The sequence below is a fragment of the Zingiber officinale genome, chromosome 6B (assembly GCF_018446385.1).
Source record: "Zingiber officinale cultivar Zhangliang chromosome 6B, Zo_v1.1, whole genome shotgun sequence".
NCBI lineage: Eukaryota > Viridiplantae > Streptophyta > Magnoliopsida > Zingiberales > Zingiberaceae > Zingiber > Zingiber officinale.
Window position 1 is genome coordinate 104,459,648 of NC_055996.1, and position 13,499 is coordinate 104,473,146.

At 37.7% G+C, this 13,499-nt stretch overlaps 1 protein-coding gene across 1 annotated transcript; it reads left to right on the forward strand.

The window, feature by feature from the left end:
* The first annotated feature begins 10,694 nt into the window (after positions 1–10,694).
* On the forward strand, positions 10,695–11,791 carry LOC121988636 (protein PHLOEM PROTEIN 2-LIKE A9-like). Its single transcript, XM_042542168.1, has 3 exons — positions 10,695–10,867; positions 11,034–11,125; positions 11,249–11,791. The coding sequence occupies exons 1-3, from the start codon at positions 10,700–10,702 to the stop codon at positions 11,631–11,633; spliced, it is 645 nt and encodes a 214-aa protein (XP_042398102.1). The 5' UTR covers positions 10,695–10,699; the 3' UTR covers positions 11,634–11,791.
* Positions 11,792–13,499: the final 1,708 nt, after the last annotated feature.

Genomic DNA, 13,499 nt, shown 5'->3' on the forward strand with positions numbered 1-13,499 from the left:
TTATTCTCAAATCATAATCAAATTTCCAATTATTAATTCTTAGATATTCAAAATCTTAATTATATCAAATTAATTTAATATGGAAGATTATTAATTTTTAATATATCTTTGAAGCTTCAAAATCTGAAATGTTTACTTATATTTTAAATTTTGAAATTCAAACTCATATCTCAATTTCAATATTGACAACTCTATCTCACACTCACTCATAAACTGAATATGCTTGATAACCTATAATGAGTGAGATGGAAAATTAGGAAAATATAAAATATTTTTTTTTAAAATACAAGCTTGGACTCTAGGATCCTCAAAATTTTTTAGGCATTAATCAAGGGGGAGTGAAGGGAGTCGAGCTAAGTTATTTTTCAAAAAATATTTTTTTCACAAAAATTCAATTTATTTTTTTTAAAAAATGGAAAATAAATTATCTACAAAAACTAAGTATTTGCTCAAGTATTTTTCAAATCACTTACTTAGCTAAGTATTTTTTTTTGTGAAAAAGAGAGTTTCAAAACTTAGGATTATCAAATTTTATTTACATATTTTAAAGCTAAGTATTAAATTTATCAAAATGTTTTTAAGTTAAGTTTTGAAAGATAAGTACTTGACAACACATTTATTTTCAAAAATTGGCTATGTTTTCTTTGAAAAATCAAGTTAAAATACTTTTGAAAATGTTTTAAGTTTGTAAAATACTTAACTATGTTATTAAAGCTAAGTATTTTTCAAGCTAAGTACTTAACTATGCTTTTATAAAAAAAAACCCCTTTAAGATAAATACTTAATCAAGTTTTTTTTACACTAAACTTAGTTAGATTATTTTCTAAAACTTAGCTATTTGGCAAGGTGTTTTCTCAACGCAATCAATTTTAAAGCTGAAAATTTAGCTAAGTTTGTTTTTTGAAAAAGATATAAATGTTTCTAAGTTTTTGTTAAAAAAGTTAGATATTTTTCAAAATATTTCTAAATTAGCTAAGTATTTTCAAAGCTAAATTTTGCTAAGTGCTGCTATTCAGGGGGAGCTTAAAATTATATAGAATATTTTTCTCTGTACTTGTTCTTTTTAATTTATGTCAAAGGGGGAGAGAAAAGTCAAAGTTAAGTAAATTAAGAATTTAAACATGAAAGAGGAAGCATAGGTGTTGATTTCAAATTATTTCATTTATGCTCATGATTAACTTTCTGTATTTACTAGGGCTGCAAACGAATCGAGCTGGCTCGCGAGCTTTTTGAGCCGGCTTGAAAAATATTCGATTCGTATTCGAATTTATCAAATTCGAGCCGAACTCGAACATGTTCGAACTTTTTTTCGAGCCAAACTCGAGCCCAAATTATATTGTTCGAGCCGCTCGCGAGCCTTAATATTTATTAATATAAGTTAAATATATATTAAATAAATAAATTTCGAGCCTTTCGAACCTATTTTTGAGCAATAATTCGAATAGTTCGCCAACATGTTCGAATATTTCGAGCCGAACTCGAACCCGAGTCCTAATTCGAACCGAACTCGAACAAAATATTTTGAATTTTTTGAGCTTCGAATCAAGCTCAAACTCGAATATACCTATTTTGAGCCGAATTCGAGCCTTAAATTTTTCTGCATATTCGGCTTGATTCGGTTCGTTTACACCCCTAGTATTTACTGTTATAATTTTGACTTAACTTTGAATCATATTGCCATAACAAAAAAGAGGGAGATTGTTGGTGTGGGAAGCATCCGACGATCAAACCTGTGTTTTGATTATGTCAAAGGGTTCAAAGTTAAGATATTTTATTATTTGATATGTTGAATGAGCTTTGCAGGAAAAATCCTAAGTGTACTTAGGCAAAAGCCCTAACTACGGTTAGGCAGGTGGAAAACCCTAGGGGGTGTTAACCCTAGGTGAAGAAAAGTCCTAGCTGCGGTTAGGCAAAGGGAAAACCCTAGGGAGCGGTAACCCTAGGTCCTAGGGGGTGGTAACCCTAGGCGGAAAGTCTTGGCGGGTCGAAGCTTTGGGCAAAAGTTCTAGGGGGTGGTAACTCTAGGTGGAAATCCTGATATCGCGAACCAGGTAGAAGTCTGGACGGGTCGTAGAGCGGGCGTCCAACATGAAAACCGGAAGACTCGAGCGTCGAGCAAAAGTCCAGTTAGTCTACAGGACTGAATTGGCACAAGGTAACTTCTCCTGAGTGGAGTAGGTGAGGACACGTTCCCCGCTGAGGGAACAGTAGGCGTCGGTTCGACCTAGGGTTTCCGGTCAGAAATCTGAAGTCAGAACCGGACAGTCCGGTGACTGTCGAACATCCTTTTATATTCATTATTATGTGCTAACTTTATGGTGCATGGTATTTTTGGGACTAACATATCTTGCAGGGACAAAGGAGCATGTTTTACCTCGGATGAACAGTACCCGAGGCACCCTCCATGGAGCTTGGAGGCGCCTCGGGTGCAAGGCAGAAGCTGCACAAGAAGCCAGGCTGGAGGCGCCCTCATGGAGGCTTGAGGTGCCTCGGACGACATTGAAGGCGTCTTCCATGGGATTGGAGGCGCCCTCAAGTGGATAGGCGAAGACTATTTTGGAGCTTATCTGCGCTGCGAATCCGATGGTGATGGAGGCGCCCTCAAGGGGCTTGGAGGGGCCTTTAACAACCTTTATAAGGCAGTCTCGACCAACAGCCTAATCAATCGATTGAAAAGCATTCTTTCTCCAGCGCGCTGCCAACGAGATGTTCCGGCTAAGCTACAACAAGATCCCGATGACCTGAAACTACGAAACTTCAAATCCTTGTTGTCGGTATAGCATTACGAGTTATCTCTTTGTGATCCAAAAAACTGACAGAAGGATCGGAGGTTAGATATCCATCTTCTTTCAATTGCTTCATCTCGTCTTCTGCTCCAAGAAAGAGGGCTCTAGTAATGGAGTCAGCAATGGGGACGTTGAAGTCATGTGTTAGAAATAAAGTTTTTTTCTTTGCCTCAAATCTCTCGTCCTCTCTCGCTTGATAGGCTGCCAACTCCGTTCGGATTGCTATTGATTCAATTTGAGTAGTCATCAGATTTGATAGCATGGAATCCTGCTCGACATTTTGAGCCACTAGTTCGAATTCTTTGGCAGCTAGTGCAACAGTGTGTGTCACCTTCAATTCTTATATCTGAGCGGATAATTGTATGTTCTCTATCATTTGTTCGTCTAGCTTCATCTTTATTTCTACCCGAAGACTTGTTTTCGATTGAAGTTGAGCTTCAAAAGTGTCTAGGGCAGTCTTCCACTGGGTTGTCTTCTCACGCTCGATTTTAGCCAGCTTGTGAGCTTCTTGTAGTTGGCCATCTAGCTTCTTTATCCACTCAGAGGTACGCGCGGAAGTTGCCTCGGCAACTCGTTGCTTTAGCAACTTGTTCTCCCAAGCTAGGTTGTATAGTTGTTGAGCAACACTCATGCTAATTGCCCAATGCTGAAAGATAAGCATAGTTGCCTTTAGAATGGATGAAATATAATCAATTAAAATTACATTACCTTAGTTTGCTCATACAAGAACTCATCTGCCAACTCTGTAGGAGTAAGCTCGCTGAGTTTATTTTTTTCATCCTCCCAAGCATTTATCAAACAATCTCCTAATAATATCAGAAGGGTAAGAGAAGGGGTGGATGTTGAAAAGATTAGAGTTTGGACAGAGGATAAAGAAAAAATGATTGATGATTGACGAAGCCACTTTGGGGAAGCAATGGTTGTCTTTGCGTGAGGAGACACAGAGAAGTTGGGGTCTGAAGAATCACCCGATAAAGAAACGTCCTCTCAAGTTTGAATGGAACCAAGGGTAGAGAGGGTCGGATAAAGGGCGGATAGGGTCTGCTTAGGAGATATCTCTTGTGTATCCTCCGGGGCAGAATCTTCTTGGAAAGAAAACAAGGGTAGAGAAGGTGTCTCCATGAGGACCGCTAGCCTTTTGGGAGGAGGGGCAAGAGTAATTTTTCATCTTTTGTGTTTTTTCTTTAGGGAGACATCCTTCTCTACCGGATAATCCTCCGGCGTTGGAAGTGCATCAAGGGGTAATTCTCCAGAAATGGTAACCTTAATGGATGCAGTTGTGTGATGTCCAAAAGCCTTACCGGAAGGGGCGGTGGTGTTAGCCTTTTTGCATGTCATATGGCACTCCAAATTAATAAAGATTGAAACTCATTAAAATTAAGATAAGTAACGAGTTCCAAGTTATATTTTTCCAAGGATAACTAATAGGTGTACATTTATTTAGATGTGATATTTCATTTGAGTCTTTCCTAACAATATAATGCAATTAGCCCATTAAAAATATGGAATCCTAACTCTCTAAGAAGTGAATTTCAGATTCCCTCTAGTGTATTGCCAAAATTCAAATTGATAGTTCACGAAATGTACTCAACTCAAGACATTTGAATCTAAAAGTAAGCTATCCTAACACATGAATCATTCTCTAACAAGAAAGAACTAAAGGCTTGATTCAAGTTGAGCAAAATTACAATTCATAACTTTCATTCATACATTTAAAACTGAATTGCCTCAAATACGAGAATTAAAAGAGTAACAACACTCAATATCAAATAGATCAATGATGCATTTCAAATGAGCTGCTGCACATATCAGAAATCAGTGATGAATACCTTCCATTCAATTTATAGAAATAAAGAACTCAACACATTTGCAAATCCGAAATCAACATTTCAACTTCACCATCACAATTAAATTAAGCTAAGTCTGCAATCATCAAGTCTTCAATTATCCCCCTCATTCAACAAAGCTTAATAGAGGTAAACAATTAAAAGCTCAAGTACCCATTCATATTCAAACTCCATCACAGTCACAACAATTTAGATGCAAAGAACAAAGGGTTTTCTGATTCCATGAATCGACACTAAACACTAACTTAAATGATCCGAAATCAAGAATTCAACCTAAGCACTAGATTAAAAACTAATCAGTTAACTACAATTAGTTAGCTATATAAGATTCAGATTGCTACGGTTCAAAATCATCAGATGGTAATTGCTAAGTATCAAAATCAGATTGCAAACTATGAAGTGTGTTAAACCGGATTTGGAGAAAACTGACACGAAAAAGAAATAGTAAGGAAAAGAAAATCAGATCATAAGATCTGAGCAAGTGATGAACAATTCAAAGACAAAACAAAGTAAACAAAACCCTAAAGCATTCCATAATCCAAATCCGAAGCCAAACTCCTCCTCTCTGCCAAAACACAGATCTGCCTCTGGGAACGCCCTTCCGGCAATCACCGGCTCACCACTGAGTCTCCAACACATTCAGGAGAAGTCCAAAGCTACAGAGAACGACCTAGTTAGCTTAGATTCACCTGAAATCACCAGCCGCCGAAGAACAGAGCACATCTTGCAATTCCGGAGACGCGGGGTGGAAATGAAGATGGATGACCCTTTGAAGAATCGGGGAACGCCCTCAAATCCTCCAGTGAGTATGACAGCAGCTCAGATCGGGGAACACCCTCAAATCTTAGCTTGGATGAAGCTCGCGGACAGCAAGACAACGATTGGGGAACACCCACAAATCGCTGCTCTGCCCCTGGAATTGCTGGTGGCCAGATCGTAGATAGCTTGCCGGAGACGAAGGAGATTGAATTCTGGCTCTGGATATGGAATGGAAGCGTCGGCGCCGCTGATGAAGAAGACACTAGAACAGTACATAAATTGCGAACGCCGAGCTCACAGTCACTGTAGCTTCTCAAACGATTTAAATCAACCTCAAAACTGATCGGACGGTCCAGATTGTTTCTGGGCTTGATCAACGGCTAGACCATCTCAGATCTAGATCAAAGCTTCTGGATCTTCATCAACAGACAAGATCTACTCCTCATTAGGTTGGATGGGCCGGATCTTCAATGGATGACTCAGATCTACTTGATTTTGGATGAACGACCCATAACGCTCTGAAGCTTGATCGTCTTGTTTAGCCTTAGATTTGAATCCAAATGTGGTATGATCTGATCGGGTCCATGACCCTTTTGATGCCTACAAAATAATAATAGAATATTAGCATCAAATACCATAATAATTTGCTAATTTACGATTAGGTCCAAGATCATATGCAATTTGTAAAATGTAATGTAAATGTGAGTTTAAGCTATGAATAAACCATTAAAACATGCATTATGAATCAAAATAATATAGTAACATCATGGTTATCAGGCGGTCAAGGGTAAACCATGTTCAACTAGTAATTCTTGCTCTTTGGCATGAATATTTTCTACGGTCAAGTCAATTACTGCATCGACCAGGGACTTCAAAATGGTATCCACTGCACAAAACAAAAAAAACACCTTACTTAGCAATAACCTAAGGGCTGAATTACCAAAACTAACCAAAAGAGATAGATAACTTCTTGTGGATGGGGCTTAAGCCAAATAGATATAGGAAGCCTTCATGTAGCCACCTATAAATTCTAAAACGTTGACTATTCAATTTCAGAAGATATAAAACAAAAATGGGATCCTGTTTAAACTAGCCAAGGTCAGGAAGAGGAGGAAAGGAGAATTGTCATCCGGTACAGCCGACTCTGGCATTTCTATAAAAAAGAAATTAGATTTTTAGCCTTTGTTTGAAGATGACATGTCCTCAAAGAAAATCGCCTTTAGTTGGGACTGGAAAAGAAAGGCCCCGAGTTCTTTCTTGGGATAGGAGAAGAGAAAAATATTATGGGGAGTAGGAGGGATGTCAAATAGGCGGAATAACATGAACATTTCACATATGTATCAAAAAGTATTTTGAACGAATTGTGGCAAAGAGATTTGGAAGTATCGACTTACTTCCGACAAAAAAGGATGGACAAGAAAGTGTAAACCTACCGCTAATTGGTTAGAAAAGAAGGTGATATGATTAGGGGGAAGAAGGTGAGGTCGATCGTCGGGAGAAGGCATGACGATAGTATACCCTTTAGGGATTTCATACTTAGACAGGATGTAAGCCCCATTAGAATCATCAAAGGTAAAACAGGTAAAGGTATACTAAGGGGCGAATGATTCCTGAGCCATAATAGGCTGTAAATTTAAAAAAAGGAGAACAACTTATTGAATCGCTTAAGGGTGGAAAAAGGAGAAGTTTGGAGAGTAAGGGTCACCGGAGAAGAAGAGTGAGGAAGATGAAAGGCAAAATGCAGTGAGCGTACATCGCTTAGGGTTTTATAAAATGAAATTTAATTATCACTGTTAGATTAAAATGACCTATATTGGCAAGGTCGTCGATCTATAAAGAAATACGTGTTGTTGAGCCATACGAAGAGGCGTGCTTCATAAATCATTTTGGAAAATGAAAAGGAGAGCCACGTGAACTCAACGCATAAATAGATATTTATGATGGAGATCACAATCACATCATTCTTCTGACCATGAACTTTTCTGCATGCCCTCCATAGTCTCTCCTAAACAAGTAGTTGTGAATAAGTAGTTTTTGAAAAAATCACTAAGTCCTTAAGGAAAAATAGAAAGATCAAATCACCTAACAGCACTGTAAAAAGTTTGAGCATATGGGCGAGAATAAGGCTTGGATCCAGTTAGTCGGTTATACCTCCTTTGACTAGATTTGAAAGGGAGGCTAGTAATACGGATTATGATGAGTGGAACCAGAAAAGTGATATGGTAGTAGGAGCCAAGATGACAAGGTGGTCAAAATCAAGATGATGTGATAGTCCTACTCCAAAAAGAGTAATATCCCTTCATCTGGCCTGGATTAGTTCCCCAGTGTTAAAATCCTTGGGTTAACCAGACCGGGTTTTAATCCGGCCAAGGGAAGGTGGTTAGTCATTAAGCCGAGCGAACTAGGGAGGATAATGTCTCAAGGGCGGCCAAATCTTAGGGAGGTCAAGTTTAAGGCTGGTTGATCTTACATTGTAGTCGAAATGATTGAATCATTCTACAACATGTCAATCATAAATAACAGTGTGCATGTGCATTCGTCCAGTCTTAAAGTCGGGCGAGCATGTATGCTCTGATCGTATGAATATTCGGTCGGGTTAAAGGCACTTAGCCTCATCAATTCCCATATGTGTGTCTGGCCAGATAAAAATCGGTTGGATTAAAGAAACTTAGCCTCATCAATGCCCATATGTGGGACCGACCAGATAAAGTTCGGTCGGGTTAAAGGCATTTAGCCTCATCAATTCCCATATGTGCGACCGGCTAGATAAAGACTGACTAGGTTAAAGGCACTCAGCCTCATTAATTTCCATATATGCGACCGACCAAATAAAAACGAGCTAGGTTAAAGGTACTCAGCCTTGTCAACCCTTATATATGCGACCAGGTGTCCAGGCTTAATGCCCTCAGCTTCAAAAATCTTTCCAAGTACGTCCGACTAAAGTGCATATGTGCCTGATAAGGCAAAGGATTGATCAGGCATATGATACTTATACTTATGTTATTACTAATTGCCCGAACAAAATTCCAACACAACATATGTTATTATCAAAGGGATTTCTCGGGATCCTGATACACTCTACCATTCTCTAGTGAGTATATTAATGTTACGCAGAATGTGATTGAGCAGTTTAATCTAACACGGGTAGTGGAATATACATAATGCAACTGAACAGATCAATAAAAGAGGTCGACTTAAGGACCGACCGAAATATATTTAGCGCAGATTACAACAACCTAACAAAGAGGCTGACTTAAGGACCGACCAAGATATATTCAGCACAGATTAGATCAACCTAACAAAGAGACCGGCTTAAAGATCGGTCGAGATAAATTCAGCAGATTATATTACCCTGACAAAGAGGTTGGCTTAAGGACCGACCGAGATATACTCAATAAACAAGCAACAGACAATATTTTAACAACAATTTCATCAAAGGGCCTAAACCATAAACGATAAAAGAGATACATCTGTGGGTAGAAAAAAGATTTCTCAAATTGTTACTGTATATCATCCAGACTGTACTTTTTCCATCACCTAACAAACTTCAATGCATGATGATGCCACCTTATGATCATAGAGGTTATGAGATGTGGTATATAAATGGGGTCCTCTCCGTTGATAAGCTACACATCATCTACATCAAGAACCTACGCTCGCGCTTATCCACTACTGTTCTTTATTTCACTCGCCAGAGATTGTACTAACTTAAGCGTCGGAGGACTTTACCAGGGATCGTTTCCCTGGTCTTTGGTCACTAACACTTTATTGGATCGTTTGAGTGTGCGCAAGATTTAAATGAAATCACCTTCTCTGAGCCAGGAGGTCTTCTCTTCGTCAACAATAAAATCATCAACACTAGTGCGCCATCTCTTCAACTCTCAGGCAAGATCAGAGTCGATCTGTGGCAAATGGGAGTCGATTGGATACTTGTACCACAGACCGAACCACTTAGATGAATTAGTGTTTTCCTTAACTAACTCATTTATCTCGATCGAGTTGCATCCGACTCGAGTAAATTCAACTAAGGCCCTATACTTGGCGCCAACCTACATCTACCTTAGGTGAAGTTGCTTAGATTTTAAGTTTACATCAAGCCGAGCCACACGATTTAGTCGAGCTCAATTAGCTTCTTCTTCGTCAATCAAATTCAATTATCTTCGTATCATTTATTTACGATCCCAATCGGGTGTATATATATAAGAACTCTATACATTGAGAATAAATACTAAAATATTAATAATTATCTCATTATCGGACTGTATCAATGGGGAAATAACAATCAATATAGCATAACCCATTTATTGGTGAAGCATAAATGGATCGATTCTTGTATATATGATATGATCCTTTCAATTCTAACTGATCATTATGGGAATCTGATCATGTTGGACGAACAATGCGATTGATGGACTTTGAATTTTGTCATCTGCTAGTCGGTGAAAACAATTTGATGAGTCTACTCAAGAAATTTGGTTAGGCCAACTTGATATATATGATTCTCGAAAAGAAAGTGAAGAATATATACTTTTATTCGATGTTTAATCAAGCGACTCTTCTCGATAGGCAAAAGGGATATGAGTAGTGAAAAGTAGAGGGGGGAAATAATAATGAATGGGAAAAATAAGATAATTAAAAAGATGGGCATCTTTGTTCTTCAAACTTTATCTTTCTTTTGATTCAACTTGTAGCTCAAGGTTGAACTAGTTCAAATTAAACAAGCATTTTATTTTATAATTAATCAAGTTTTTTTTTTTTTTTAAAAAAAAAGCTTTATTGAAACCATGTTTACTAAAGGAGAAGGAAATGAGGGAAAAAGGATTACCCCGGCCCTTAGGACGAAAGTTGACGAGCACCCTCTGAGTGCTAAGCCCCTCTGAGTGCCCTTAGTGACGGGTTTCCGATGAAGGTCAACCATCGATAACCCTCAATTCTTGTTGTGTATCTACTACCCCTACATTGGCCTTATGACCTATGATCTTGCCAAGGAAAGGGAACAAGTCACTTTCCTATCACTAACCTTCAGTCTTCTCTCCTTTCTTTCCCTTCAACCACTCGGTCTTTCTCTCGTCCCAAGTAAACAAAGTCCTAGAATCTAGAGAAAGCACCATGGAGTGGAAGATGCTTTGCGTAGTTTGTCTAAAAACAACACCAAAAGAACAATTAAAGCAAAAGAAGTATTCCCAACACCAAAAAGACAATTAAAGCAAAAGAAAGATTCCGAAATGCCAAAGGCTCAACTTGCAATACTCAACTCAAATCGATCCTATCATCTAGCATAGTCTCTCATCCTATTTAAGTTCTTCCATGTTCCTCGACTCCGCATTCAGCATTCATCCATCGATCCACCATTTTTTAGTTTCCTTGGTCAGATTACGACTATCGGAACACGATCAACACCACCCTTCCTCTACATATACTATGACTTCCCATTACAAACCCGACGACACACTAATAGAAGAGCTTACAAAAAAAGTAAGTATTAGTTTATTTATCTTTTGATGATCTTTAAACTTGTTCAAAAATTTCTATCATTTAACTAAAAGAACAAAGAAGATTGATTATTAGTATTGCCGATTGAATTATTATTATTATTGTTATTGTTATTGTTATTAATATAAGTAAATTAAATGATTAAAAGGTTGATGACAATAAAATCACAATCAAGCCGAAGGCGCTTGCAGTCACTTGGGGCAAAGACTCTCGCTATTGGGATATCAATGACAAAGAGAAGTATGTTTTTTCTTCACTTATCCATTTTCTTCTATACAGAATTTCATTTCATTTCATTTAATCACCAAGTAAAAAGGAAGAAGAAGTATTTGTTATCCTCTTTCACTAATTTTTGAAACACAGTAAGGAGGGCTCGATCACATTGAATCAAGTGTCATGGCTCGAGGTGACCGGTAGTTTCTCGATTAACGGCCTAACCTGTGGCAAGTATAACCTCAATTTCAAAGTGGCGTTGAAGCCGAACGCGTTTGGATGGCAAGGTACCCCGGTGTACTTCTTCGTGATCAATCCGATGTCCGGCAAGAGGATATGGAAGAAAAGGGATTTGAGCACCCTAAAGAAAGACGGGAAAGAAGCGTCTGTACCTGACGATCTCAATTTCGAATTCACGGCAGACCCCAAGCCTCAAGTCTCCCAAATCAATTTTGGATTGTATGAGATATGGAAGGGGGGATGGAAGGGAGGCCTAGAAATCCGAGAAGTTGTTATCGAAAAAATTAAAGCCTAAACAATTATACTAGAAGAAGAATAAGTAATATGATAATCGACATAATAAATTAAGGATTGAGTGGATATGTTTCTACGTTTGTTTGTGCTTGTGATTAAGCATGTAATCCAATCCTTGGATGCTTGTAGCCATAATAAATAGTGTGTTTTTGTGTGTAATGTGATCCTTGTTGTTTATAGAATTCAATTGTTACAAGGCCGAGAGATGATGTTCCTCTCGGGCATTTCCGCAAACAAGTTCTTAGTGACGACGAAGACACTCATGGCCATCTTACCGGGATGTTACCTCCCCGGGAATCAATCCCCAATAACTAAAAGTTATTTAATTTGTAAAGATTGGTTAATGTGTTCAAAAAAAAAAAAAAAAAAAAAAATCAAAAGGCTCCCTGTTTAATCTTATAAAAAATCACTATGAAAGATCAAAATCTTTGTAAAAAGGTCAAAATTGATTTAAATAATAATAATAAAAATAAAAATAAAAATAATAATAATAATTATTATTATAGGATAATTTTCCTCATTTTAAAATATTTTAATTAAATTTAAGTAATTTTTATTAAATTTATAAATATTATTTTTTATAATAATTAATTTTATGTCCGCTATAATAATATTAAAATAACTCGTATATCTGCTAACTATAATTATTTCAACGAGTCTTCATTTTTGCTTGAATACACGAAGCATAAAAAAAAAATGGCATCGTCGATCGCTTCACGTCATTAAAAGAAAGTTCAGTAAGAATTCAAATTGACACGTGCATAGGCGAAGGTCTCCATAGGTGATAAAATCCTTTGTTGAGTTTGACTCCTAACCACTATCATTATTATCTCATACACTTATAAATTGAACCAACCCTAAACTCATTCGCTTGCAGGAGCGATGATATCTTATATCAAATGTAGATGATCGAGGATATTCCCGAAAAATGTGATAAAAATTGGACCCTGAAGAACGAATTGAAACTGGGAGGAGCTTTTGTAGCTATTGAACCACCTTCTGCGGGGCTGCAACTACTCCATTAATCGAAAACCTAGATGCTCGCAGGGGAGAGGCATTTGAAAAAAGTGAATTTGATTTTAGGAAGGAAAGGAAGGAGAAGCAGAAGAAATCGAAGGAATATGAATGAATGAAGTGAAATGGACTAGTCCAAGGTTGATCATTTTTAAGCGACCAGATAATTTATGGGCGATTGGGAGCCAACTGTTGAATCATCCAATACCGTTGTCAAAACATATCACAACGGCCACGTCAACAAGACTCCATGTGACCAGAGAGCCTATGATCGACCGAGAGATGCTAAGTCATCCAGAGTCACTATCGAGTTGTTGTTAAAGCGGATAAAAGCTGAGGACATATCAGCACTATACAGATGATCGGAGAGGGTATGGTTGACCGGGGGTGCTACCTTAGCACAATGGTCAGATCGAGATGAAGACTATAAATAGGACTGAAGCTCAAAGAACAAACAACAACATACTCGTATGCATTTTCGTTCAATTTTGTTTTATTTCTTTCGTGCGTAACCATTGTATATTAGTGCAATCAGCCTCTAGGATTTGGATATTTGACAATATACCAATGTTGAATCAAGTTGAAGAAGGGTTAATTCAAATAGGACTTGATGTTTGAAAGAGAGAAGTCTAGTCAGGTTAAGGTTGACCGGATGACTAGCAAGAGAAGTCATAACTGGAAGTTAGGCAAGGGGATGAGAAGTCTACCGAGTGACTAGTCCTAACTAAAGGTTAGGTAAGAAAAGTCATAATTAAAAGTTAGTCAAGGTGGTGAGAAATCTATCGAGAAACTAGTCCTAACTAAAGGTTAGGCAAAGATGTGAGAAGTTTACTGAGTGACTAGTCATAACTGA

Coding starts and splice junctions, on each gene's coding strand:
- LOC121988636 (XM_042542168.1), top strand. CDS start 10,700: ATGTTCCTCGACTCCGCATTCAGCATTCATCCATCGATCCACCATTTT. Junction 10,868..11,033: donor TAGAAGAGCTTACAAAAAAA/GTAAGTATTAGT, acceptor AATGATTAAAAG/GTTGATGACAATAAAATCAC. Junction 11,126..11,248: donor GATATCAATGACAAAGAGAA/GTATGTTTTTTC, acceptor TTTGAAACACAG/TAAGGAGGGCTCGATCACAT.